The 26,330-nt window shown below is 41.3% G+C and overlaps 1 protein-coding gene and 1 non-coding gene across 2 annotated transcripts; both read left to right on the top strand.

Moving 5' to 3' along the window:
* Nucleotides 1–7,581: 7,581 nt before the first annotated feature.
* LOC140862754 (uncharacterized) lies at nt 7,582–8,172 on the top strand. The gene has a single exon (XM_073265790.1). The coding sequence runs from the start codon at nt 7,582–7,584 to the stop codon at nt 8,170–8,172; it is 591 nt and encodes a 196-aa protein (XP_073121891.1).
* Nucleotides 8,173–25,501: 17,329 nt separating this feature from the next.
* Nucleotides 25,502–25,607, top strand: LOC140869883 (small nucleolar RNA R71). The gene has a single exon (XR_012146874.1). It is a non-coding gene; the product is annotated as a small nucleolar RNA R71 (small nucleolar RNA).
* The last annotated feature ends 723 nt before the right edge of the window (nt 25,608–26,330 follow it).

Genomic DNA, 26,330 nt, shown 5'->3' with positions numbered 1-26,330 from the left:
TCGTACCTCAAATACTAGGCAAGCTCTACCAGCTCTAGGTCCACGCCTATAGTCCGCACTACACTGCCAAATGATACTAATATCATTATAGTGCTCTAAAAGCCTTAACTAAGCTATTGCAAACTCTTAAATATTGTTAGGAAGCAAAAGCTATACCTGCGTCCGTCGTCAGCCCTTTGCTGTCGCTTGCCTCAAAACTAGGCCACAACTCCGCTACGACGCCTGGATTTCTATGCCACTTTCGGATTTGCAATGGGACGCCTAGAACGCCCTAGATCTAAGCTAGAAGACTAAGAAATCGAGAGAAGAGAGGTGATTGGTGCATCTGAAAATGAATCTCGGCACCTCTATTTATAGACGGAGTTCGGGCCGTCCGAACCCACTTTGGGGCCTCCGAACACATTCGAACCGTCCGAACTCAACTTTGGGGCGTCCGAATTCCCATCAATGCATCAGCAATGACGTCATATTGCAGACGTAAGCACTGACGTAATACTGGATTCTGATCGGGCCGTCCAAAACTGCCGACCGAGCGTCCGAACACATTCGGAGCCTCCGATCCTGGCTTCGGATCGTCCGATCACGTTCGTAGCCTCCGATCTTTCTTTCGAAGCGTCCGAACTCAAAGTTCCTAATTGCGATTAGTTTTTTAATCTCTTTATTTGGTTACGGGCTACTACATTCTCCCCCACTTAATATATTTCGTCCTCGAAACTAGATCTTAAGTATTGAATGAAAAACAACATGCTGAAACATTATTTATTCAAATCAAACGTTTATAGAGTTCACAACTGAATACAACACGACAATAAAATCAAAATAACTCAGGATGTTCTGAACGCATCCTGCTCTCAAGCTCCCAAGTGGCTTCTTCAGTGCCTCGGCGCTGCCACTGAACTAAAACCAGAGGAATAACTTTATTCCGCAAGACCTTATCCTTACGATCCAGGATACGAATAGGTCTCTCTACATAAGTAAAATCTGTATCCACCTGAACTTCAGACGGCTGCAGAATATGAGATTGATCCGCCACATACCGTCGCAACAGAGATACGTGGAACACATAGTGAATACGGTGGCAAGGCTAGACGATAAGCCAGATCGCCAATGCTCTCCAAGATCTCAAACGGACCGATAAATCTAGGAGACAACTTGCCCTTGAGGCCAAATCTATGAATCCTGCGGAAAGGTGAAACTCTCAGAAACACTTTCTCCCAACATCAAACTGCAAGGGTCTACGCTTAGTATTAGCATAGCTGGTCTGACGATCCTATGCAGTCTTAATCCGTTTCTTGATCTGATCAACAACATCTGCTGTCTGCTGAACTAAATCCAGTCCCTCAGCCTATCTCTTCCCCACTTCTTCCCAGAAGAGTGAAGTACGACAACGTCGCTCGTACAACGCCTCAAAAGGTGCCATCCCAATGCTACTATGATAGCTGTTGTTGTACGCGAAACTCAATCAATGGAAAATGATCCTGCCAGGCTGAACCAATGTCCATAGTGCACGCTCGAAGAATATCATCCAAAGTACGGATAGTACGCTCTGACTGTCCATCTGTCTTCAGATGATAGGCAGTACTCAAACTGAGAGTAGTGCCCATCGCACGCTGAACAATTCCATGAAGTCAAACGATCTCCTGAATGTACAACCAAGCCATACGATCTACAGAGTACTCTCGGCTATAGGCAATGAAATGAGCTGACTTGGTGAGTCGGTCCACCACAACCCCGATAGCATCACAATTCATCGAGGATACGGGAAAATGGGTCAAATAATCCATCGTGATAAGCTTCCATTTCCACACAGGAATAGGCAGACTGTGAAGCAAACCTCCAGGTCATCGGTGTTCTGCCTTGACCTGCTGACAAACCAAGCATTTCGAAACATACTGATACACGATGCGTTTTATCCCCTTCCACCAAAACCGAGTGCGTAGGTCTTTGTACAAGATCCTGTAACTGATTCTTGAACTCTCGCATCTCTAACGGAGCCAGACGATACGGTGCTAAAGAAATAGGCGAAGTACCCGACATCAACTCTATGCCAAACTCGACTACCCTAGCAGGAGGAAAACTCGGAATCTCATCAGGAAATACATTTGGGAATTCATTCACAACCGGAATACTCTCTATCCCAATGCTCTCAGCGGACAGATCAACTGCATAGATGAGGTAACCTTCCCCGTCAGACTCTAGAGCTCGACAAGCTCTCGAAGCTGATACTAATGGCATCGGGGGTCATGCTCCCTCACCATAGAAAAAGCAGCTATCACTCCCATCCGGATGAAAGCGTACTAATCTCTGATAGCAGTCCACTGAAGCTAGATAGGTAGTCAACATGTCTATCCCCAGAATACAATCTAAGTCATCCATCGCCAGCACCATGAGATTCTCTATCAGAATGTTCCCTTCGAACTCTAAAGACCAACCCATCACTAGATGCTTAGCCAAAGCAGACTGACCAGTCGGAGTAGAAACAGAAACTACTACGTCTAGTGAAATGCATGGTAACTTATGCCCCTTAACAAAATGTGCCGAAATGAAGGAATGAGATAGACCAGTGTCAATGAGTACAAGAGCAGGTATACCATATAACATAAATGTACCTGCGACGACCTTCTCATTCTCCTCCACTGCCTGATCATGCCTCAAGGCAAACACCTGGCCAGAAGTCCGCAGCGTCCAATGAGAACTCCCAACATACTGTCCCTGCGACCTGTGCTGAACGGTAGCCTGAGAACCCAATCCTGAACCGCCTCCCCCAGCTAATGGACAATCCCTCCGGAGATGACCGACCTCTCCACAACAAAAATATGCTCCAGAACCTCTATGGAATTTGTCTGACAGATGGTTCTTCCCACAATGATCGAATTTCTCCTTCTTCCCAAAACGAACAACACCATCGTAACCAGATGAAGAAGAAATAGATCCGGAATTCTTGAAAGACTGAGCACGGGGACCCAAAGAACTCGCAGACCTAGACTGAGAGAAAGACTTGTTACGCCTAATACTATCCTCCGCATGGTGACAACGGCTCATAAAGCCCTTGTAGGTCATATCATCACCGACCGCCACCCTGTCATGAATCTCCGGGTTAAGACCCTGAAGGAACAGATTTTACTTCATCTCCGAGCTGTCAGCAATCTCGGGACAATAGGATAACAGATCAAAGAACTTCTGCTGATACTTGTCAATCGTCATAGATCCCTGACGTAAACTCATTAACTCACTCGCCTTCGCCTGATGGAGTGCATGAGGAAAGGAAAGCTTCTGAAAAGCTGTGCGGAACTCGGCCTAAGTAGCAACTCCTCTCGCTACAATGAACGGTGCAGAAGTGAATCTCCACCACTTAGGGGCTCGCCCATCCAGAAGATAACCAAAAGTCTCCATCTTCTGCTCCTCAGTACAGTGAAATGTCTAAAAGCAAGTCTCCATGCGATCTAGCCAATTCTCCGCATCCTTCGGAGTCTCACCTCCGACCAAGGGCTTAGGACCCATCTGTAAGAACCGGCGCACACTGAAACGATTCTCATCATGGCGACGATGATGGCGTTCCCGATGACGCTCCCAATCACCATCGCCCCAACGTCCACATCCACTACCATGGCTACTCTGATCATCGCGATCCGCCATCTACAAAATTACCTCATAGTTATCTTATGCAGAATCTAAATCCCAAGAATACTATGCATGCTCTGATGCCATAAATGTAGTGACCCTTACCGAGATCACCTACTAATAAAAAACTTAGGCATGCAATTAACTTAATTAAATAGTAAACCAGAATTAAACTGTGGAAGCCATAAATATTATACAATTCCAAGGAAAGAAATCTGCAAATACCCAAATATTTATACAACCAAATCGAATACTGTATCAACCCAATACAATAAAATAAAACACTAGGCGAAGCTCCAGCTGGCCAACCACTGCCTAGCCCCTCTTGGATCCATTGCCCCATCCAAACGCAAACCTGCCCCATGGAATAGGGTGTCCAGATACACAAAGTACGAGACGTGAACATAAAAATGCTCAGTACGAGAGTATGAATATACATGAATTGCAAGTGTACCACCTACTGACTAGAGGCCAAGAATTGGATAACAAAGACAGACCAGACCCTGGTATGTAGCACGCTGTTCCGTTGCTTCAGGAGGTGACTCACATACCAAAAACCAGTGGATACTCCGGACCCAAATCGAGGGAAGTCCATCCACTAATAGGATAACGTAAAACCCTACTAACAAATATCTCAAAAGGGATAGCTCAAGATGCAAATGTATGCAGCATATAATCATGTCATATAAATCATGCAGTCAAATAATACATGCATACTCAGTCAGGATATCTTGAACAGTACTTTCGTACCTCAAATACTAGGCAAGCTCTACCAGCTCTAGATCCACGCCTATAGTCCGCACTACACTGCCAAATGATACTAATTTCATTATAGTGCTCTAAAAGCCTTAACTAAGCTATTGCATACTACTAAATATTTTTTTGAAGCAAAAGCTATACCTGTGTCCGTCGTCAGCCCTTTGTTGTTGCTTGCCTCAAAACTAGGCCACAGCTCCGCTACGATGCCTGGATCGCTATGCCACTTTCGGATTCCCAATGGGACTCCTAGAACGCCCTAGATCTAGAAGACTAAGGAATCAAGAGAAGAGAGGTGGTTGGTGTATCTGAAAATGAATCTCAGCACCTCTATTTATAGACGGAGTTCGGGCCGTTCGAACCCCACTTCGGTGCTTCCGAACACGTTCGGACTGTTCGAACTCAACTTCGGAGCATCCGAAGTCCCATCAATGCATCAGAAATGACGGCATCTTGCTAACGTAAGCAATGACGTAATATTGGACTCTGATCGGGCCGTCCGAACCTGCCGACGGAGCGTCCGAACACGTTTAGAGCCTCCGATCCTGGCTTTGGATCGTCCGATCATGTTCGGAGCCTCCGATCTTCCCTTCAGTGCATCCGAACTCAAAGTTCCTAATTGTGATTAGTTCTTTAATCTCTTGATTTGGTTACGGGCTACTACAATATAGTGGTTATACTAGCTTATGCGAGGCTCCCAGACTTCTACTACAGATGTGGGTGTATTGGAAATTCATTCAGAGATTGTGAAGTTGATGTGGTGGTCAAGGGCAAGCTGGATTTTGGTGGTTGGTTAAGGGCCACAATTCCTAAAGGTGGACCTAAGCCACGTAAATCCACTTCGGTGGAATCCCCTTCTTGAAGTAATGATGGCGAGAGTGGAAGTCGGGCCACAAATCATTAAATAATGAAGACTGCTCTTATGCTGAGGCGACTGGGAGTCCTTTGAAGCATCTTGTGCCTCTGAGTAATGATGCACAGATCTTGCCAGCTTGTAACCTGGGTATTGATAAGGGTACAACACTTGTCAAACTGTATCCTCAGATTGCAAATTCTCCTGATCATGTGATCCATGTGGAGTTGGAAACAACAACACAAAATAATTCTCAAAATTGTGGTTCTATTGGTCCCATGCAGAGCGCATCCAAATTGGGTAAGGATGGGTCTGGTGAGGTAGCCCCGAGTGGATCTGCTGGAAATGATAAAAAGAAAGGGTGGAAATGTAGAACCAGGGAGCATGTTCATCTAATTAAATTACAAAATATCAGTAGCTCGGGAATTGATGAGGTAATATGGAGACAGGTAGTCAATCCTTGAAAATATGACCTTTTGAAAAGGATATTGAACACTCTAATTTTTATAATTTGGCGGCTGTTTCTAAGCAACCCCACCAATCATCATGAGTTTTATAATTTGGAATGCTCGGGGGCTTGGGAACCAACGAGAATTCATGGAGCTTAAGCAGCTTATCGCCAAAAAGGACCCATCCCTTCTCTTTATTTGTGAAACAAATATGAGGGATTTTAATTGCACTAATTGGAAGATCGTGTTGGGATTCTCAGGGATTCTTGTAGTTAATTGTGAGGTCCGTAGTGGTGGCCTTATTTTATTATTGAAAAATCCTCTGAATGTCACCACCATTCACTCATTCTCTTCTGGTCATATTGATAGCTTGGTGATTCACGGGGACAAAAAGTGGATATTTACGAGATTTTATGGTAACCCGTAGGCTTGTAATCGTCACATGTCATGGGATTTACTCAATCGATTGGGAATTTTACAGGAATTCAGCGGTATTCCGTGGATTGTGGGAGGAGATTTTAATGAAATATGCTTTGATAGGGAGAAATCTTGGGGTAACCTTCGTCCCTTTTCTCAAAATCGGGCCTTTAGGGAGGCATTAGATGCATGTTCCCTCCAAGACATCCACACTAATGGGGAGTTTTTTAGGTGGGTGAACTGGCAGTCTGTGGATAATCTCATCTTTAAGAGGTTGGATCGGTATGTATAAAATATCGAATGGAGATTGATCTATCTAGCCTCTACAGCTCACACTTTGGAATTCTTTCAATCGGACCATATACACATTATCGTTGAACTTCGGGAGTTATCTAGACAGCCTGCACCATGTACTATTGTGAAATGGTTTGAATCTCATTGGGCTACTGAAACTGATTGTAAGGATGAGGTGGCTCATGGCTGGTCTTTTGGGCGCCATCTCTTCTCTTTACCACGCCGCATTCTAGACTGTAAGGAGACTCTTTGGAAGTGGGCTGGTGATTGCTTTCAAAATTTAACCCGAAAAATTAAAAGGAAACATCGTGAGCTTAATGATCTAAAAACTCATGAATGTTGACATCATTCGGCTACTCGAATTGAGGTGTTGGAGAGGGAAGTCGAACTCTTAGAGTCCAAGGATGAATTTATTGGAAACAAAGAAGCCGAGTTCAATGGCTTGCTAATGGGGATAGAAACTCCATATTTTTTCATGCTAGGGCCTCGACTAGGCAAGCAAAAAATCGAATCAGTGGCCTTCTCTCCACTCATGGTGATTGGTGCACATATAAGAATGGTATGTCGGAGATTATTGAAAATTATTTTTCCAAGTTATTTTCTTCTTCCAACCCCTCCCCTGATTATTTGAGTTGTGTCCTAATTAGTGTGACTCCTACCATTGATGCCACCATGAATCGGCTGTTATGTGCTCCATTTGTAGTGGATGATGTCCAGAATGCTCTTTTTGATATGCATCCAGATAAAGATCTGGGGCCAGATGGAATGTCGGTATTATTTTTTCAAAAATTTTTGGATGTGGTAAGTGAGGATGTTAATGCGGCAGTCTTAAGAGTACTTAATGAGGGTGCAGATATATCAGAATGGAATGATACTACTTTTAGTCTTATTCCTAAGATTCTGTATCTAATTACTATGAAGGACTATCGGCCTATTAGTCTGTGCAACATTTGTTATAAGATTATTGCACATGCACTAACTAATAGGCTTCGACCCATTCTCCGCTTGGCAGTGAGCGAATATCAAAGTTCCTTCATTCCAGGATGCTTGATTTCTGATAATAATATCCTAGTATTCTAAGTGTTGAACTGGATTAAAAGCAGGAAGTCTGGTATAAAGGGATTTGGGGCGTTAAAATTGTATATAAGCAAAGCCTATGATAGAGTATAATGGTCTTTTTTGGATGGGATCATGCTTAAACTTGGGTTCTCGCTGGTTTGGGTGGAGAAGATTTTGCGGTGCATTATGTCAGTCAGATATTCCTTTTCTCTAAATAGTGATATTATAGGGAATGTCATTCCATCTCGAGGCATCAGTAAGGGGGATCCTCTGTCCCCGTATCTCTTTGTCTTATGTGCTCATGGTATTTCGTCTATGATTCTTTCTCTTGAGGCCTACAAGTTATTTACATGGGTAAAAATTGCTTCCTCATGCCCATCACTCACCCATCTCTTCTTTGCATATGATAGCTTTATGTTCTTCAGGGCTACTATGTCGGAATACATGGCCATTAAATATTTCCTTTCCCTATATGAAAAAGCGTCTGGTCAGTCAATCAATTTTGAGAAGTCATCACTATCCTTTAGCCTGAAAACAGATGCCCAGATGGCCGACAACATCAAGAGGACACTGACTATCTCAGTGGTTCATGGCCATGAAGTTTATCTCGGCCTCCTGGTTTTCTTTTCCCGGAGTAAGAAACTATATTTTAGATATCTGGTGGAGAGGATAGTGAGGATAAAAAGCTGGGGTCATAAAACTTTCTCAACAGGGGGAAAATAGATTCTTATCATGTCGGTCCTCCAGTCCATTTCAACATATGCAATGTCATTCTTCCGAATATCTAAATCAGTGTTTGAAGAGATTGAGGGGGGTTCTCAAATTTCTGGTGGGGAGTCAATGAAAGACGTAAGCGTATGCATTGGAAGTCTTGGAAGAACCTATGCAAACATAAGTGTATGGGTGGACGGGGCTTTCGTCACCTGGAGACTTTCAATAAAGCGCTCCTGGCAAAACAAATCTGGCGCATTATTGATTCTCCAGACTCTTTGGTGGGCCATGTTCTAAAGGATAGATACTTTCGACACCAAGACATTATGGCGGCTAATCTTGGTAGCAGTCCATCCTATATTTGGAGATCGATGCTTTGGTGTAGACCTTTACTTGAACAAGGCCTAGGCTGGCGAGTGGGTAATGGGGCGAGTATCAATATATTTGAGAACCGTTGGATACCGGGAGTCCAAGGTCAAGTCCAAAGGTTGCAAGTGCCTAGTCATTGTAGTATGGTGAAAGATCTCATCACGCATGGAAGTTGGAATGGGGTGAAGATACACCAGATGTTCCCTTCGTATATTGCTCAAAGTATCTTATCTATCCCACTTTCTACATCTTGACAAGAGGATTCCAGGTTCTGGATTTTTGAGCCCAATGTTAAATATACTATGAGGGATAGTTATAAGGCAGCAATTGGTTTTTTTTATCCTCCTGCTCACAGTTCAGAAAATCATGCTAAAGGATGGTGGCAATTCTTATGGGCGCTTTTGATTCCTCCAAAAGTAAGGATATTTTGGTGTCGTGTATTACATGATATAATCCCTACAGGCAGGAACCTGCAATCTCACCATGTTCTAGTGCCTGGAATATGCCCACTATGCCACTCGAGTTGTGACTCGACATCCATGCACTGTTCTTCTACTTTGTGGTTTGGCCCTGTTTGAAAGGTACTAAGTTCTGGGCTCTTTTGAAATAGACCCACCATCTGGCTAGCATGGATATATTTTGATGGATGAAGGAGAACCCTAATAAACAGGAATTTGAATTGTTTGCGAAGCGCACTTGGGCCACATGGAGCGAGAGACTTAGTTTTGTTCATAATAAAAAAGGGCAAGTTGGCTGCAGTCAGCGCAAACTGGAGTGAAACGCTTCTGAAAGATTTCCAAAATGCCCGGAAGTCACTCCTCCAGGATTGACAAGAAGGTTTGGGATGTTCGCCAATTTAGCGGTTTGCTCCACCGGTTAATTTCTTCAGGATGGATGTCGATGCAGCTTATATTGAGAGGACTCGACAATACGCTTTTGGAGGTGTGATTAGAAATCACCAAGTCCATCCTATATTAGTGTTTGGCCGTAATCTGGATAGGCCTCTTTCTGTTACGTTAGCCGAATTATTTGCTATTGAAGGCGGGCTTTGAATTTCTCGAGATCATGGTATTCATGTGCATCAAGTTGCTTCAGATTCTCTCCTTGCAGTGCAAGAAGTCACTCATGGGGATGAGGATCATATCTATGTTGGCTCTATTGCGCAAGATATTCAACACCTTCTGGAGTCACAGAGACACCTCAAAATTATGCATTCTAGGCGGTCAGCCAATACGGTTGCTCATTCGATCTCTGCTTTTGTTATTTTTTCCTCAACCCAATTTGTTTGGGAGCCGGGAAATTTTCCTTTTTTGTTGAATCGTCTTATAATGAATAACATTTCTTTATATTAATAATATTCATTACAAGTGTTTCTCTAAAAAAACTTAATACCTGAAATGTAAACCTTAGTGGCTGACCCTGCAATCCTGCCTTGATCACCACCCAATCTCATCTCTAGGAGAACTTCCTGCAATTGCCCCGTCGAATGGGGTGTCCAGACAAATATAAAATAACTATATGTGGCATAAACCGCTCAGTACGCTAGTATGGGTAAACATAAATATATGATGTATGAAATGTAACGAACAGGTATCATATCTGGGTAACGAATTAGAAATCCACTCAGACTGGCGCCTAGTACATGAGTTGTAGCCGTTGGGACTCAAACTGCTGGACTCAACCACTCATTCCTAACAGGACGTGGTCCAAATGTCCCTGGATCACTAGAGTTCGACAGACCTGTTGGTCATGGTGACTCTCAGTGTCTAATCGTCCTAACAAGGGCTGAGCACCCTATAACACTAGCTTATCTCCAAGGAGATACAGTCTTAATATGAAATGCACATGCAACATAATATTTCAAAGCAAAAACATGCATCATGTCAGATAATATGCAACACATAAGCATGCAAACCCGCTGGCAATCTCACTCAAAACTTACGTACCTTTCTAAGGCAGCTACTAAAATCTCCCATCTAGGTTCCAAGCCTACCATGCAACACTAAAATTCATAATAACTATGAATCATCAAACATACTCTAAAATCCTTAGTTAAACTATAGAATACTCCCTATTTTCTATAAGAGCTAGAGCAATACCTTCGTTCGTCGTCAGCCCGCTGATGTCGGATGTCCCAGAGCTTGGTCACAACCCTGCTACGACGCCTGGAAACCTCGCCAAAGCTCCGCTTCTTGGCTACTACTACGGACACTGCCCGTTATATAAAAATATAATAGTACATACTCCAACTCTTTATAAAAAGAGTCCCAAAGCTCTTAAAATCGAGCCATTATGGGAGAGGAGAGGATTCTGAGCGATTTAAAAGTGAGCCTCTCAACCCTTATTTATAGAGCACGATCGAAAGATCCGATCTCCCGATCGGACGCTCCGATCTGCGCATGCTTTCCACGTTCCGATCGGCCAAGATCGGAAGCTCCGATCTGCACTTCAGACGTTCCGAAATCATGCATGCAGCTATGTGTTCATGCTTTAATGCCACGTGCGGGATACCACATATCGGAAGCTCCAATCCCTCTTCGGAAGCTCCGATTGTCCTGTAGGCTTCAAACTGCTTTGTTGGTTCCGATCCCTTTGGACCCTCCGAACCAATTAAACTATGTAGTTTGGACCTTCCGAACTACCCGAGCCAAATTAAGCCCATTAACCACTATTTGGGAATTTTGGACCCAATTCCTTGGTCCGTTTGATCATACATAAAAATCCCTTAACCATGATTTATTAAATCTATACATGATAGAAAATTAATCTTTTAAAATGGGACCGGGCTACTACAAGCTAAGCATCCAGTTTCGGGTTGTCCTTTATAGTTCAAAGGTAATGTTCTGACAGTGAATCTCATGATACTAGCGATGGAGGATTTCGATTCCATTTTGGGAATTGATATGTTGTTGCGTGTTTTTCGCTCGCAAGCGCACGATGTCAAGTTATAATATAGGAATTAAGTCCAAGTCGATCCCACGGAGAATGAATAAATGATATTATATCAAATATTTGTAACTAATAAAATCCTAATCCTATGTAGAGCTACGAAATTGATATGATTTTATAAAACTAAAATTTTCAAGAAACAAAACTAAATAACCACGAGTTCACGAGAGAAAAAATCAATAAGCGATGAATGCTAGAGGTTCGACTTCACTTGATTGTCCACCACAATTTATTTCTCATGATTGTTTAATTACCAATTCTTCTAGTTTATTAGACAAGAATCCCTATTATTTTTTACTATCTCTCTCGAGTGTCAAGCAGAAATTCGTATTCAATAGCAAAGTCAATATGTCTATCTATGTTTAACTATTAAATCCGATAAATGGCACGAGAATTCTTCTAATGACTTCTATGGAGTTATATGCCTCTCGAACAATATAAACACCGAAGATGTATTTTCCTATTTCGTATTCAAAATCTCCTCTCTCGAGTGATAGATTCTAAATAAAATATCATTCAATCTATGGCCAGTAAATTGAAAGCATTAAAATCAAGAAAACACAAATAAACTGTGCAAATAATTCAAATATATAAATCAAAATATCTCAATCATGGTTTTCAGTCAAGATCCGTTTACCTCTAGACTAAGAAATTAGTTCATAACGCAATTCAAAATAAAATAAGACATGTTCTTCAAATAATCCATCAAACTAGAAAAATAGAGTTCAAAGGAAAACTAGAACGAAGTAGAATTTAGCTTTTTCGTCGCCGGATGCCGCCGTCTTCTGTCTTTATACCAAATTCTCGAGCTCTTGTGCACTTCAAAACTCTCAATAGCCGTCCTTTTTCTCTGAAAAACTCTCTAAACCCTCGTATCCCCCAGAATAAGTTGTAAAATTGCTTTTTAAACTCGATTAGAGAATTTCCATATTTTTGGAGACTACGCAGCGCTGGAGCGCTAATTATTCGGCGCTGCGGCGCTCAAGTTTTGTATTTTATTTTTCAATGAAAGACTTCTGGCGCTGGAGCACTAGGAATATGAATTTACAGGCACTGGAGCGCTAGAAATATGGCGCTGGGGCGCTACTTGTTCTTCCATTTCAACATCTGCGCAACATTTTTGTAAAAATCATAATTCATGTTCTAGCCGTCGGATCAAGCTGAAATTTGGACAGAAACTTTTAAACATCCTAAAAGTCAATTTGAACAGTGGAGATCGGATTTGAATGTCTGTAGCATTCCCAGTAATTTTTTGAATTTTGCTGTCCCGTAATTCGGCTTTATGCTTCTTCTCTCTACTTTTGCGTCATTCCTTGCATCTCACAAAAACAACAACTAACACGCATAAAATCCAATCCATACATAAAAAAAGCAAAGTCAAATCATATATAAATTAAGTGCATAAAATGCACTTATCAAATTCCCCCAAACTTAGACTTTTGCTAGTCCCGAGCAAAATAATAATGAGCAATATAGTCGACCTCCGAATTTATACATTCTAAGATTCAATACACATGTCGGCTAATTTTCTCAAGAGTTCTCGTGTGTGTGTGATTTGCCAATCTCCTCTACCCACCTAACTTTCGGTAAAATCATGCAATCAGTAAGCTTCAGAAAATCATTAACTCCGCCTCAAGTTTCAAAATACTCTTAACCAAGTTCAACTTTTACTCACACAGATCAACAGGACTGTTTTCGGTTAACATTAGTCTCAAGTATAATTGGCAGGAGATAAGCATCCATATGTATATCAATGTAAACAAGGACTCAGAATTCAAAGCAAAGGGAATTGAATATTTTCAATTTGTGCAGGATTATGAGTAGCTAAAATTTTTTATTTGCATTGCCAGACATTAGTCTTGGCTTTCTTCTACTCCATACATCTCCATTTTTATGCCTTGTATTTGGACTAGAATTTCAATCCATTTTTTTCAAGGCCTCCCCTCACCTTACTTTCTCCGCCATTACTTTTCTTTCAACTTTTTAGATAATCAATTTGTTTTGGATTTTTCATGAATATAGAATGGCTAAAAAAAAGCTCAATAGATTGGGAAAAAAAACGCCTAAATCACTTCTGTGTTCATAAAATCTATCTCAATTTCAAGCAAAAATCACAAGAGTTAAGAATCAATTCCTCTAATCCACATAATTTTTCTCTAATTGCTAGGAGTATCGAAAATCATGGCATTCGTGCATAAATGTGAGAACTCAAGATTAAATATAGCTAACATGAACTTTTTCAGCGAAAAAAATTTTATTTTCATCATAGGCCAACACAATTACAACATCATGCCTTCAACTCCAACAACTCATAAAAAAATTCAAATTTTCACAATTTTTAAACATCCCCCCAAACTTAAATTGTGCATTGTCCTCAATGTACAGTATTTATTAAAAATAAGGAACACATACCTTAGGCACCAAGCGTCAGTACTCGGCACCATCTTAATCACTGAAAACTCTTCATCAGGGGTGGCTCCTAAACTCTTTCAGCTCCATACTTTTTAACCTACACAATTCAAAATCATTATTAATGTCTAGTTTCCTCATGATAAAAATAAAAACAAAAATCAACTAAAAGAAAATAAAAAACGCATAAAAACTAGCTTGGGTTGCCTCCCAAGAAGCGCTTAGTTTATAGTCCACAGCCCGACTGTATTCCAATTCTAGCCCGGTTCCGCTTTGTTGAGGGTCTTCCCTTTCGCTTTCACCCTCCAAATATATTCAACAACCTTTTTAAACTTTTATTTCTTCTTCGTTTTCTTCTTTTTCTTTGGCACCTTCGGATCATTCTTCTTTGAATCTACCTCAAGAACAAGTTTGGGATGGCCATCTAGCTTCACAACTCGCTCAATCATGCATAATTCCTCGATGGATGGATTACTTGATTTCTTGAATATGTTAAAAATAACTCTTTCTCCGTCCAAACCCATCGACAACTCACCATTCTTCACCTCAATCTTGGCATCAGCAGTGGCCAAGAAAAGTCTCCCCAATATTAGTGGCATATTTGAATCCTCCATATCTAGCACAACAAAATCCATCGGAAAAATAAATTTATCTATTTTTACCAAAACATCTTCAATGATTCCAAGCGGATATGTTATAGATTTATCAGCTAGCTGCAATGCGATCATTGTGGGCTTCACCTCGCCAAGTCCTAAGCTCCTGAAAACAGACAAAGGCATCAGATTAATGCTAGCTCCTAGATCGCAAAGTGCATTATTAAAATAAGAAGAACCAATAGTGCAAGGAATAGTAAAACTCCCTGGATCCTTTAGCTTTTGTGGCATCTTATTTTGGAGCACAGCACTACATTTTTCAGTTAAGCTCACCACCTCATTCTCTTGCAGCCTCCTTTTCGTGGACATCACCTCTTTAATAAACTTCACATAATTCGGCATTTGTGCCAAAGTATCAGCCAAAGGGATGTTGATATGTATGAAAATCTCCAAGAATTTTGAGAACTGCTCATCCACTGCCTTCTTTTTGAATCTTTGGGGGTATGGAAGAGGAGGTTTGTACATCAATTTCTGTTCAGGTTCAGAATCTTTTTCCTCGACCTTCTTCTTGTCAACTGCAACTTTTTTAGACGTCTTGCTCTCAGATTTGTAAGAGTGGGTGCCCAGTGAGCCAACTGTGTGGCTATGGGCTTTGTTGACTCTTTGTATAAACAATCTTTTGTTTAATATTATTTACACTTTTATGGCAATGACTTTATATTACTTCATATTGTTATATTGTGATATACTATTGTTGTTTTGATAAAGACCTTGAATATACTATAGTGTATGTAAGATGTGGTAGAACATGGAGATGTCTATCATGAAATACATCTTATAGTCACTGTATATTCTAAAACCGTTCCTAGTCGATTGAGCCGTCCGATAATAAGGATAAGGATCGCTCGAGTTTGAGACTAGCATTTGCGATGCGGAGTACCACGTTTCATTGGTAGGGAACATGGAGATGTTCGAAGCATGCAAATGGATATTCATAGGATGAATAGTCGAACTACCCTATCCGGACTTTCCAAGTGGTTATCACTTATCGAGTGGATAAAGTCCGCGGTTTTGGTTGTACACCATTAGTCCTTACGACTTGAAACATCATGGAGACTCTATATGCTAGTACTGTGCTTTGACTCGTTTACCGACTCTGAGGGGGTCATCAGGTGTCGAGATTGGGTACAGTTACGACACATATAGGAGTCAATGCATTGTTGTCAAGGATTCACCACATACTTGCGAGTGTGGATATCCTATGCGATCTGAGGAGATATTAGTGTGACAAATCTCTGGCCAGAGTACTTGATGTGATTTAAGAAATGGTTTCTTAGTAGCACATGCGATGTCACTAATTTGATCTTCAAGATGCATTGCATAGTTATCGAATCTTGAGCGACTCTCGATATACCAATGGTTGTTGATTCGATCGGGATATTTGGATGAAGGGACCGTACTGTACGCTAACCAAAATCTACTGGTTCTTGTAGGCACTATCAGTGATACCTAGGGAATCATGGGGCGATGTTGCTAGGCGCTTTACCATGATTCGTTGGGCAAGTCGGAAAGTGTTGTTCCGAGTCACAAGGAGTTGTGAGCCCACGGCTAGCTGTATCCCTGAACCATTGAGGGTCACACAGTGTAATGGAGTTTTAATCCCCGTTGAGATAGTTAAATTTAAAGAGTTAAATTTAATGAACTAAGGAGTTGGACTTCTTAAATAAGAGTAAGGGAGTAGGATTTCCTAAAATGACATAGGGATGGACATTTTTGGAAACCACTGAATTCGGATTCAGGAAAATTTATTTTGACTTTAAAACGTGCAGAAATGGTTTCTGTGCACATTGGTGAAATCGTTTCATCAATCGGAGTCACGATGAATTTTATATTAATTTCTGAACGAGTGGGCTTTGCTTGTCGGGCCCCAGCTTATGACTAATGGGCCCTAAGGTGTTAGTGGCCTGCATTATAAATAAGTTATTTCAGTACAGAAATTACACACAATAGGTCATAATTTTGAGACAGGATTTTCGAAACCCTAGCCCCTCTCAAAAACGTTTTCGGCCGCCTCTCCCTCCCTCTGCCCGAGAAAATTCCGGTCTGTGATTTTGAATCGCAGTAAGGAATAACGAATCAAATTCGTGTATTCTCTTCGCAGAAAACTTCTGATAGATTTTCTAGTGCAATCTATCAGAGGGATTAAACCTCTGTTCGTGGACCTGATTGAAGGCGTTCATCGGTTCCAGGGAGAGACAACAAGAGCAGAATTGTTCTGTTGGTGTCCATTAATCTCGTTGCGAGATTTGAGGTAAAATTTATTTAAATTGTTATTTAAATTTTACACACACGTAATTCAATCGATGAATGGTTGATACCCATACCATGGAAACGTTCCATGAAAAATTTTTAAACTTCCGCTGCACCGGGTATCAATCGTAATTGGTCTGGGAACTCGCCAGTTTCCCAACAGTGGTATCAGAGCCAGGTTGCTCAGATCAATCGATTGAATTAATCAATTGTACAAAATTTTTGAGTCTCGGTTTATGAAACAAAATAAATATTTTTAATAAAAAATTTTTTTTTTCCGGGGGCGAAACCCGGGCAGCGATTGGATCGCTGCCCGGAGGGGGCAGCGATGGTCGCTGCCCCTAGGGGCGGCGCACGGCGCCGCCCAAAGGGGGCGCACGGCGCCGCCCAGGGCGGCGACCGTCGCCGCCCAGGGCGGCGCACGGCGCTGCCCAGCGCAGCGCTGGGCGCTGCGCAGGGCAGCGCTCGGCGCCGCCCAGGGGCGGCGCTCGGCGCCGCCCAGCGGCGGCGCCAGGCGCCGCCAGGGCAGCAAGCGTTGCTGCCCTAAGGGGGCAGCCGGGCTGCCCCGGCCCGCGCCCCGGGTGCGGGCCAACCCTGGAGTGTCCCGGGTGGCCCGCGGGAAAAATTAATATTTTATTAAAAATTAATTTTAATATGTTAAAATTTTATTTTTGGTCCGGTCAAAAATTGTTTTTGATTGGTTCACGAGATTTCGGATCGAATTGTTCGAGTCCGTAAATTTTAAAATTGATTTTGGATAAATTTGAATTTTTGGAAAATTTTAATATTTTATCCGTAAATTGAATTTTGAAATCAATTATTTTGGTACAATTGATGATAAGATATGATCTTATGATATATTGAGTAAAATATGATTTTATTTGTAAAATTGGATTTTATAGATAAAATATGATTTTATTTGATATGGAGATAAAATATGATTTTATATGTGAAATGTGATTTTATATATAAAATATGATTTTATCTTGTTTAAATTTGAATTGCCACAGCATGTTATCCAATAAATTAATTTTGAATTAAATGTTATTGGATAAGGATGATCGATTGCCATGACCAATTTTGTAGGTGTATGTTAGGAATTTACATTTTGTCTTTATTGTTGTTGGTTTTATTAATGGGCCTGGTTTATGGCCCGATATGAATGTCATATGTAATAAAAGTGGGCTTGGTTTATAGCCCGTTCCCACCCCCTAAAAATGTATCCCCTACTTGTCATTGTTATTTATTGTAAATACATTAGATTTAGTGGGAGATCAAGATTTGAAGATGGTGGGCCCAGCAGACAATGAAGACTGAAGAAATGTAAATTGGAAGCATATGTAATAGGATTGCATTTGCATACTGCATATTACCTAGGATTGGACTAAGACCCGTGATTGGCAACCACGGGTCAATTAGAAATGGAATCGATCATCCTATATAATATGTGATATTATGATTGTATGCATGTTTAGACATAAATTGCGTGAATCCGGCAATGCATGCAATAAATTAAATATGATGAGACAAATATTTTTATAAATAAAATCCCTCATTTTAAATATGATTTAAAATTTATATCAAGATAAATAAAGGAAATTTAAATATTGTTTAAATGTTCCTACCTTCCATCAACGGTCAATGTATGTGATGCTACCCGCGGATACGGTCCGGCTCATATTATTGGGGGGGCCCGTCCGTCGGAAAGCTGTACATTGGATCGACAAATGTTTTAAGTTGGGTGGAACTCCCATGGGATCGGCTCATATTATTGGGGGATCCACATGGCGACCGTCTATCACAACTTAATATTGATGGGTCATCTTGACATGTCACTTTAAACGGCGTCATATTATTGGGCCCTTATTGGACATGAGGTAAACACATGGGGGTTGCTTTGGAAGCAATTGGGCTCTACCTTTTGAGAATTATGGTTGGCTGATATTATTCGGGACCATAAGTTTGTCAATTGGACTCCATGTTCTCACTAAGGAAAAAGTTTCCCGTTTTCACTAGAGGGTGGTGAAATCGTTAAAATAGTGGGATGAGATTCATAAAATTAAATTCGCCTATTTTATGTCTTAGTAAATTGTTAAACAATCATTGATATATGTCTGTTTTCCTTTTCAGTATTTCATACAATGAATTCGCGAAATCCTTTATTCTCGATCCTCGAACAAAACAAGCTGACTGGCGCCAACTATACGGAATGGTTCCGGAAGTTGAAGATTGTCTTAACTTCGGAGAAAATGCTCTACGTGTTAGAGAAAGCACCTCCGAAGGAAGCACCAGCTGACATAAGTCCGGAGGAATTGGCCAAACTTGATGCATGGTGTGACCATGACATCAAGACCAAATGCTATATGCAAGCCTCGATGTCTGATGAACTCCAGAGACGATTTGAGGACACGGTGAATGCTGCTGACATTCACGCGCAACTCAAGGAACTTTTTGGGGCTCAGTCGAGGGCTGAAAGGTTCTCTACTGTTAAGGAGTTGATGACGTGCCGCATGCGTGAAGGGACTTCGGTCCGTGATCATGGGGTACGAGTGATTTGGCTCATACAGAAGTTAGCGACCCTTGATTTGGTGTTGGAGCATGAACTCAATGTGGACTTGCTGCTTCTATCTCTTCCTTCTTCATTTGATGGATTCGTGATAAATTTTAATATGAACAAGATAGAGGCCACCCTTGAAGAGATGGTCAATATGCTCGTTACATATGAATCCACACTTAAGAAGGATAAGCCAGCTTTCTTGGTGGGCTCCTCATCTTCTGCTAAGAAGGGGCCAAGTATGAAGGGCAAGAAACGTTCTGCCCCACCCAAGAAAGTGGAACCCGAGAAGAAGCAAAAGACAAAGGCTTCAAACAATGGAAAATCCAAGGATGTTTGCCATTACTGCAAGAAGCCGGGTCATTGGAAGCGCAACTGCAAGGAGTATCTTGAGCAGTTGGGAACTGCAAAGGGTATGTTCTATATCGAAATAAACATGTCACTTAATACAACTTCTTGGGTATTGGATACCGGATGTGGATCTCACATTTGCAATGATTTGCAGGTGATGACAAGAAGTCGCAGGCTTAGAATGGGTGAGACCCAGCTGAGGCTCGGGAATGGTTCCAGAGTTGAAGCTACGGCCATTGGAGATGTTTGTTTGATTTTGCAGAATGGTTTTAAATTATTGTTGAGAGATGTTTTATTTGTGCCAGATTTAATTAAAAACATTATTTCTATTTCTATGCTTGATAGAGATGGTTATTCTTGTAATTTTGTGAATGGGATTTGCAATATTTACAAGAATGAATGTTTAATTGGAAATGGACAACTTGAAAACGATCTATACAATTTAAAACTAAAAGACGTTCCAGTAAATTGTATTGACAAACCGGCGACAACAAACAAAAGGAAAATCGATAGTCAAAACCCGGCAAACCTTTGGCACGCTAGACTAGGTCATATTTCCTCAAGGAGGATGAACAAGCTAGTGGGAGAGGGCATGTTTGATATGTCTGATATTAACTCTCTACCTACTTGTGAATCCTGCCTAAAAGGGAAAATGACTAAATCTCCTTTTAAGGGGAAGCCTGAACGTAGTCAAAATCTGTTGGATTTGATCCATACAGATGTTTGTGGTCCATTTAGAGTAGGGACTCAACATGGCCACACCTACTTCATTACCTTTACTGATGATTATTCTAGGTATGGGTATTTATATTTAATGAAATATAAGTCTGAAGCATTTGAAAAGTTCAAAGAATTCAAGGCTGAAGTAGAAAACAAGCTAGGTAAAAGTATTAAAGCACTTCGATCGGATCGAGGTGGAGAATACTTGAGTACCGAGTTTTTGGACTATCTAAAAGAGAATGGGATTCTCTCTCAGTGGACTCCTCCTATGACACCACAGCTTAATGGTGTATCGGAGCGTCGTAATCGAACTTTGTTGGACATGGTTCGATCCATGATGAGCTTCACTGAGCTTCCACCTTCGTTTTGGGGCTATGCGCTTGAAACGGCGGTATTGTTGTTGAATAACGTCCACACTAAAGCAGTGGACAAAACACCATACGAGTTATGGAATGGCAAAGCTCCTAAGTATTCATACTTGAGGATTTGGGGATGTCCTGCTTACGTGAAGCGGACAGTGGGAGATAAGTTGGATAGTCGATCCAGCTTGTGTTATTTTGTGGGGTATCCGAAGAATTCAATCGGATATTATTTCTATTATCCTGCTGAAACAAAGGTGTTTGTTTCACGGAATGCCACCTTCTTGGAGAAGGAGTTCTTATTGGATAAGAAAGGCGAGATGATGGAACTCGAAGAAGTTCGAGAAGAACCCGAAATACAAAATAACGATCCCACACCTCAGGAACCATTGCTGGACACGCCTGCACCTAGAAGATCCGAGAGGACTTCTAGACCTCCAGTTCGATATGGTCTTCTTCTTGAAGAGGGTCAAGATGAACCCGACATTGGATGTGATCCAAGAAACTTCAAGGAAGCAATTTCTGATGCCGATTCGAATTTATGGCTTGAAGCTATGCAGTCAGAATTGGATTCGATGCATACAAACCAAGTTTGGTCTTTAGTAGATCCTCCCGATGGAATTGTTCCGATAGGGTGTAAATGGATCTACAAAAGAAAGCTTGGGCCTGATGGTAAGGTATTGACCTACAAGGCGCGATTGGTGGCTAAAGGTTATACTCAAAGGCAAGGAGTTGACTATGACGAAACCTTTTCACCAGTTGCAATGTTCAAGTCCATAAGAATCCTAATTGCCATAGCTGCATGGTATGACTATGAGATATGGCAAATGGATGTGAAGACTGCTTTTCTTAATGGAGACATTAAGGAAGAAATCTATATGAAGCAGCCTGAGGGGTACACATCCATGGGAAGCGAGCATAAGGTATGCAAGCTTCAGAGATCAATTTATGGTCTAAAACAAGCATCAAGAAGTTGGAACCAGAAATTTGATGAAACAATAAAAGATTTTGGTTTCATCAAGAACCCGGAGGAACCTTGCGTGTACAAGAAAGTAGTTAAGGATGCGGTGACATTCTTAGTACTTTATGTTGATGACATCCTACTCATTGGGAATGATGTAGGGATGTTGCAGTCAACAAAGATATGGTTATCAGGTAGATTTTCGATGAAGGATTTGGGAGAGGCATCCTACATTCTTGGGATACAGATCTATAGAGATAGGTCTAAGAGAATGATAGGACTCACTCAATCAACCTACATCGATACCATATTGAAACGGTTTTCAATGGATGGGTCCAAGAGAGGACATCTACCCATGTGTCATGGAGTTTCTCTATCCAAGTCCATGTGTCCCAAGACTGATGCAGAGATAGAGAATATGACACATGTACCATATGCGTCAGCTATAGGTAGTATCATGTATGGGATGATATCTACCAGACCGGATGTAGCATTTGCTCTGAGTGTCACGAGCAGATATCAGTCTAATCCTGGTCAGATGCATTGGAAAGCCGTGAAGGACATTCTTAAGTACTTGCGAAGGACTAAGAATATGTTCATGGTTTATGGAGGACGAGAACTCAAACTGGAAGGCTATACCGACTCTAGCTTCCAAAGTGATGTGGATGACTCGAAGTCAACCTCTGGATTTGTGTTAATGCTCAATGCGGTGCTGTCTCTTGGAAGAGTTCCAAGCAGGACACCACAGCGGATTCCACCACTGAGGCTGAATACATTGCAGCATCAGCTGCTGCTAAAGAGGCCGTTTGGATGAGGAAGTTCGTCCAAGAGTTGGGCGTTATTCCTGAATTTGTTGGTCCAGTCCCGGTGTACTGTGACAACACGGGTGCCGTTGCTCAAGCAAAGGAACCAAGGTCTCATCAAAGATCCAAACACGTATTGAGGAAATACCACATAATCCGGGAGATTGTGGAAAGGAGACATCAGTGTCGAACGAGTGGCCTCTGCAGACAATATCGCTGATCCACTTACTAAGCCTTTGCCAGGACCATTGTTTGACAAACATCGCGAAGCAATGGGTCTACGTAGTATGACTAGTTGGCTATAGGGCAAGTGGGAATTGTAAGAGTGGGTGCCCAGTGAGCCAACTGTGTGGCTATGGGCTTTGTTGACTCTTTGTATAAACAATCTTTTGTTTAATATTATTTACACTTTTATGGCAATGACTTTATATTACTTCATATTGTTATATTGTGATATACTATTGTTGTTTTGATAAAGACCTTGAATATACTATAGTGTATGTAAGATGTGGTAGAACATGGAGATGTCTATCATGAAATACATCTTATAGTCACTGTATATTCTAAAACCGTTCCTAGTCGATTGAGCCGTCCGATAATAAGGATAAGGATCGCTCGAGTTTGAGACTAGCATTTGCGATGCGGAGTACCACGTTTCATTGGTAGGGAACATGGAGATGTTCGAAGCATGCAAATGGATATTCATAGGATGAATAGTCGAACTACCCTATCCGGACTTTCCAAGTGGTTATCACTTATCGAGTGGATAAAGTCCGCGGTTTTGGTTGTACACCATTAGTCCTTACGACTTGAAACATCATGGAGACTCTATATGCTAGTACTGTGCTTTGACTCGTTTACCGACTCTGAGGGGGTCATCAGGTGTCGAGATTGGGTACAGTTACGACACATATAGGAGTCAATGCATTGTTGTCAAGGATTCACCACATACTTGCGAGTGTGGATATCCTATGCGATCTGAGGAGATATTAGTGTGACAAATCTCTGGCCAGAGTACTTGATGTGATTTAAGAAATGGTTTCTTAGTAGCACATGCGATGTCACTAATTTGATCTTCAAGATGCATTGCATAGTTATCGAATCTTGAGCGACTCTCGATATACCAATGGTTGTTGATTCGATCGGGATATTTGGATGAAGGGACCGTACTGTACGCTAACCAAAATCTACTGGTTCTTGTAGGCACTATCAGTGATACCTAGGGAATCATGGGGCGATGTTGCTAGGCGCTTTACCATGATTCGTTGGGCAAGTCGGAAAGTGTTGTTCCGAGTCACAAGGAGTTGTGAGCCCACGGCTAGCTGTATCCCTGAACCATTGAGGGTCACACAGTGTAATGGAGTTTTAATCCTCGTTGAGATAGTTAAATTTAAAGAGTTAAATTTAATGAACTAAGGAGTTGGACTTCTTAAATAAGAGTAAGGGAGTAGGATTTCCTAAAATGACATAGGGATGGACATTTTTGGAAACCACTGAATTCGGATTCAGGAAAATTTATTTTGACTTTAAAACGTGCAGAAATGGTTTCTGTGCACATTGGTGAAATCGTTTCATCAATCGGAGTCACGATGAATTTTATATTAATTTCTGAACGAGTGGGCTTTGCTTGTCGGGCCCCAGCTTATGACTAATGGGCCCTAAGGTGTTAGTGGCCTGCATTATAAATAAGTTATTTCAGTACAGAAATTACACACAATAGGTCATAATTTTGAGACAGGATTTTCGAAACCCTAGCCCCTCTCAAAAATGTTTTCGGCCGCCTCTCCCTCCCTCTGCCCGAGAAAATTCCGGTCTGTGATTTTGAATCGCAGTAAGGAATAACGAATCAAATTCGTGTATTCTCTTCGCAGAAAACTTCTGATAGATTTTCTAGTGCAATCTATCAGAGGGATTAAACCTCTGTTCGTGGACCTGATTGAAGGCGTTCATCGGTTCCAGGGAGAGACAACAAGAGCAGAATTGTTCTGTTGGTGTCCATTAATCTCGTTGCGAGATTTGAGGTAAAATTTATTTAAATTGTTATTTAAATTTTACACACACGTAATTCAATCGATGAATGGTTGATACCCATACCATGGAAACGTTCCATGAAAAATTTTTAAACTTCCGCTGCACCGGGTATCAATCGTAATTGGTCTGGGAACTCGCCAGTTTCCCAACAAGATTTGCCCTCTTCATTATCCACCTGCTTCCCACTCCTCAACGTGATAGCATTACACTGCTCATTGGGATTCACCTCAGTATTACTTGGTAATTGGCCTCTATTATTATCTTTCAGTGCGTTCGCCAACTGCCCAATGCTAGTCTCCATGGATTGCAATACAACACCCATGTTGACCACATGCGTCTCTAAGCTGTCAAGGCGAGTCTCAGTCCTCGCCATCCTCTTGCTCGATTCATGCACAAAAGCATTAACAACATCCTCCAAAGGAAAATTACCCTCACCCTTATTTGTATTGTATCCCGGAGGAGGATTCAACGCATTATTATTATTTGCATATGAAAAATTCTCATGATTACGCAAACTAGGATGATATTGATTGGGTACAGGATTACCTCGATAGTTGTTGTAATTTCTATTGTTCACATATTGAGCTTGCTCCAAATTCTCAAATCCATCGGCAGAATTTACGGCAGTCTCTAGCAATGCTGTCTTAATAGAAACTTGATTGCCTTTGGTTAGTGCAGCCAACTATGTAGAAATAGTAGCCATCTGAGCAGTCAAAGCAGTGAACACATCAACCTCAAGAATTCCAGCAGGCTTCCTTATCGCAGATCTCTCACTCGGCCACTGATAACTGTTAACAGTCATTTGCTCAAGCATCTCATAAGCCTGTTCAGGAAATTTAGAAAATATTGAACCTCCAGCTGCAGCATCCACAGAAATACGAGTTGGTCCATTCAAACCATTGTAGAATAATTCGATCTGTTCCTAGTCCAGAAAATTATGGTTCGGACATTTCCTAAGCAATTCCTTGTACCGCTCCCAAGCTTCATACAGTAACTCATAATCTTGTTGTTTGAAAGTAGTGATCTCAATTTTCAGCTGGGCAGACTTGGCAGGAGGAAAGTACATAGCCAGAAATTTGGATGCCATGTCTTCCCATGTAGTGATACTCCCAAGAGGTAGTGACTGCAACCAACTACGAGCATTGTCCCTAAGAGAGAACGGGAACAATCGTAGTCTGATGGTGTCCTCAGTAACACCATGAATCTTCACTGTGTCAGCAATCTCCAGAAAAGTACGCAGATGCATATTTGGATCTTCAGTAGCTGCACCCCTGAACTGATTCTGCTGCACCATATTAATCAGAGCTGACTTCAACTCAAAATTATTTGCCGTGATATTCTGCCGAGCTATCCTAGAATAATGATTATTGATCACCGGTCGAAAGTGATCTCTGATAGGCACCAGAGCATTATTGACAACTCGTTCTCTTTCTCTTTCTTCAGCTATTTGTTGCAACTCTTCTCTCCTAGCTTTTCGCAAAGCTTTAGTAGTTTTCTAGATTTTCGGATCAAAGAGAAGTGAGTCGTAACTTTGGCTTTTTTGCATAAACTGCATAGACATGAAAATTTTTTAAATTAGAACCAACAAAATAAAATGCTCTAAATAAAAATTAAGACTAATTAGTACAATTTAATATAAATCAAATAAAATTCAATCCCCGGCAACGCGCCAAAAACTTGTTGCATGTTTTTTGCTCGCAAGCGCACGATGTCAAGTTATAATATAGGAATTAAGTTCAAGTCGATCCCACGGAGAATGAA

Source organism: Henckelia pumila, chromosome 4 (genome assembly GCF_033568475.1).
Source record: "Henckelia pumila isolate YLH828 chromosome 4, ASM3356847v2, whole genome shotgun sequence".
Taxonomy (NCBI): domain Eukaryota; kingdom Viridiplantae; phylum Streptophyta; class Magnoliopsida; order Lamiales; family Gesneriaceae; genus Henckelia; species Henckelia pumila.
This window is presented reverse-complemented; position numbering and strand designations above follow the sequence as displayed.

Bases quoted from the DNA above. Each gene is read 5' to 3' on its own strand.
- LOC140862754 (XM_073265790.1), top strand. From the start codon at position 7,582: ATGCTTAAACTTGGGTTCTCGCTGGTTTGGGTGGAGAAGATTTTGCGG.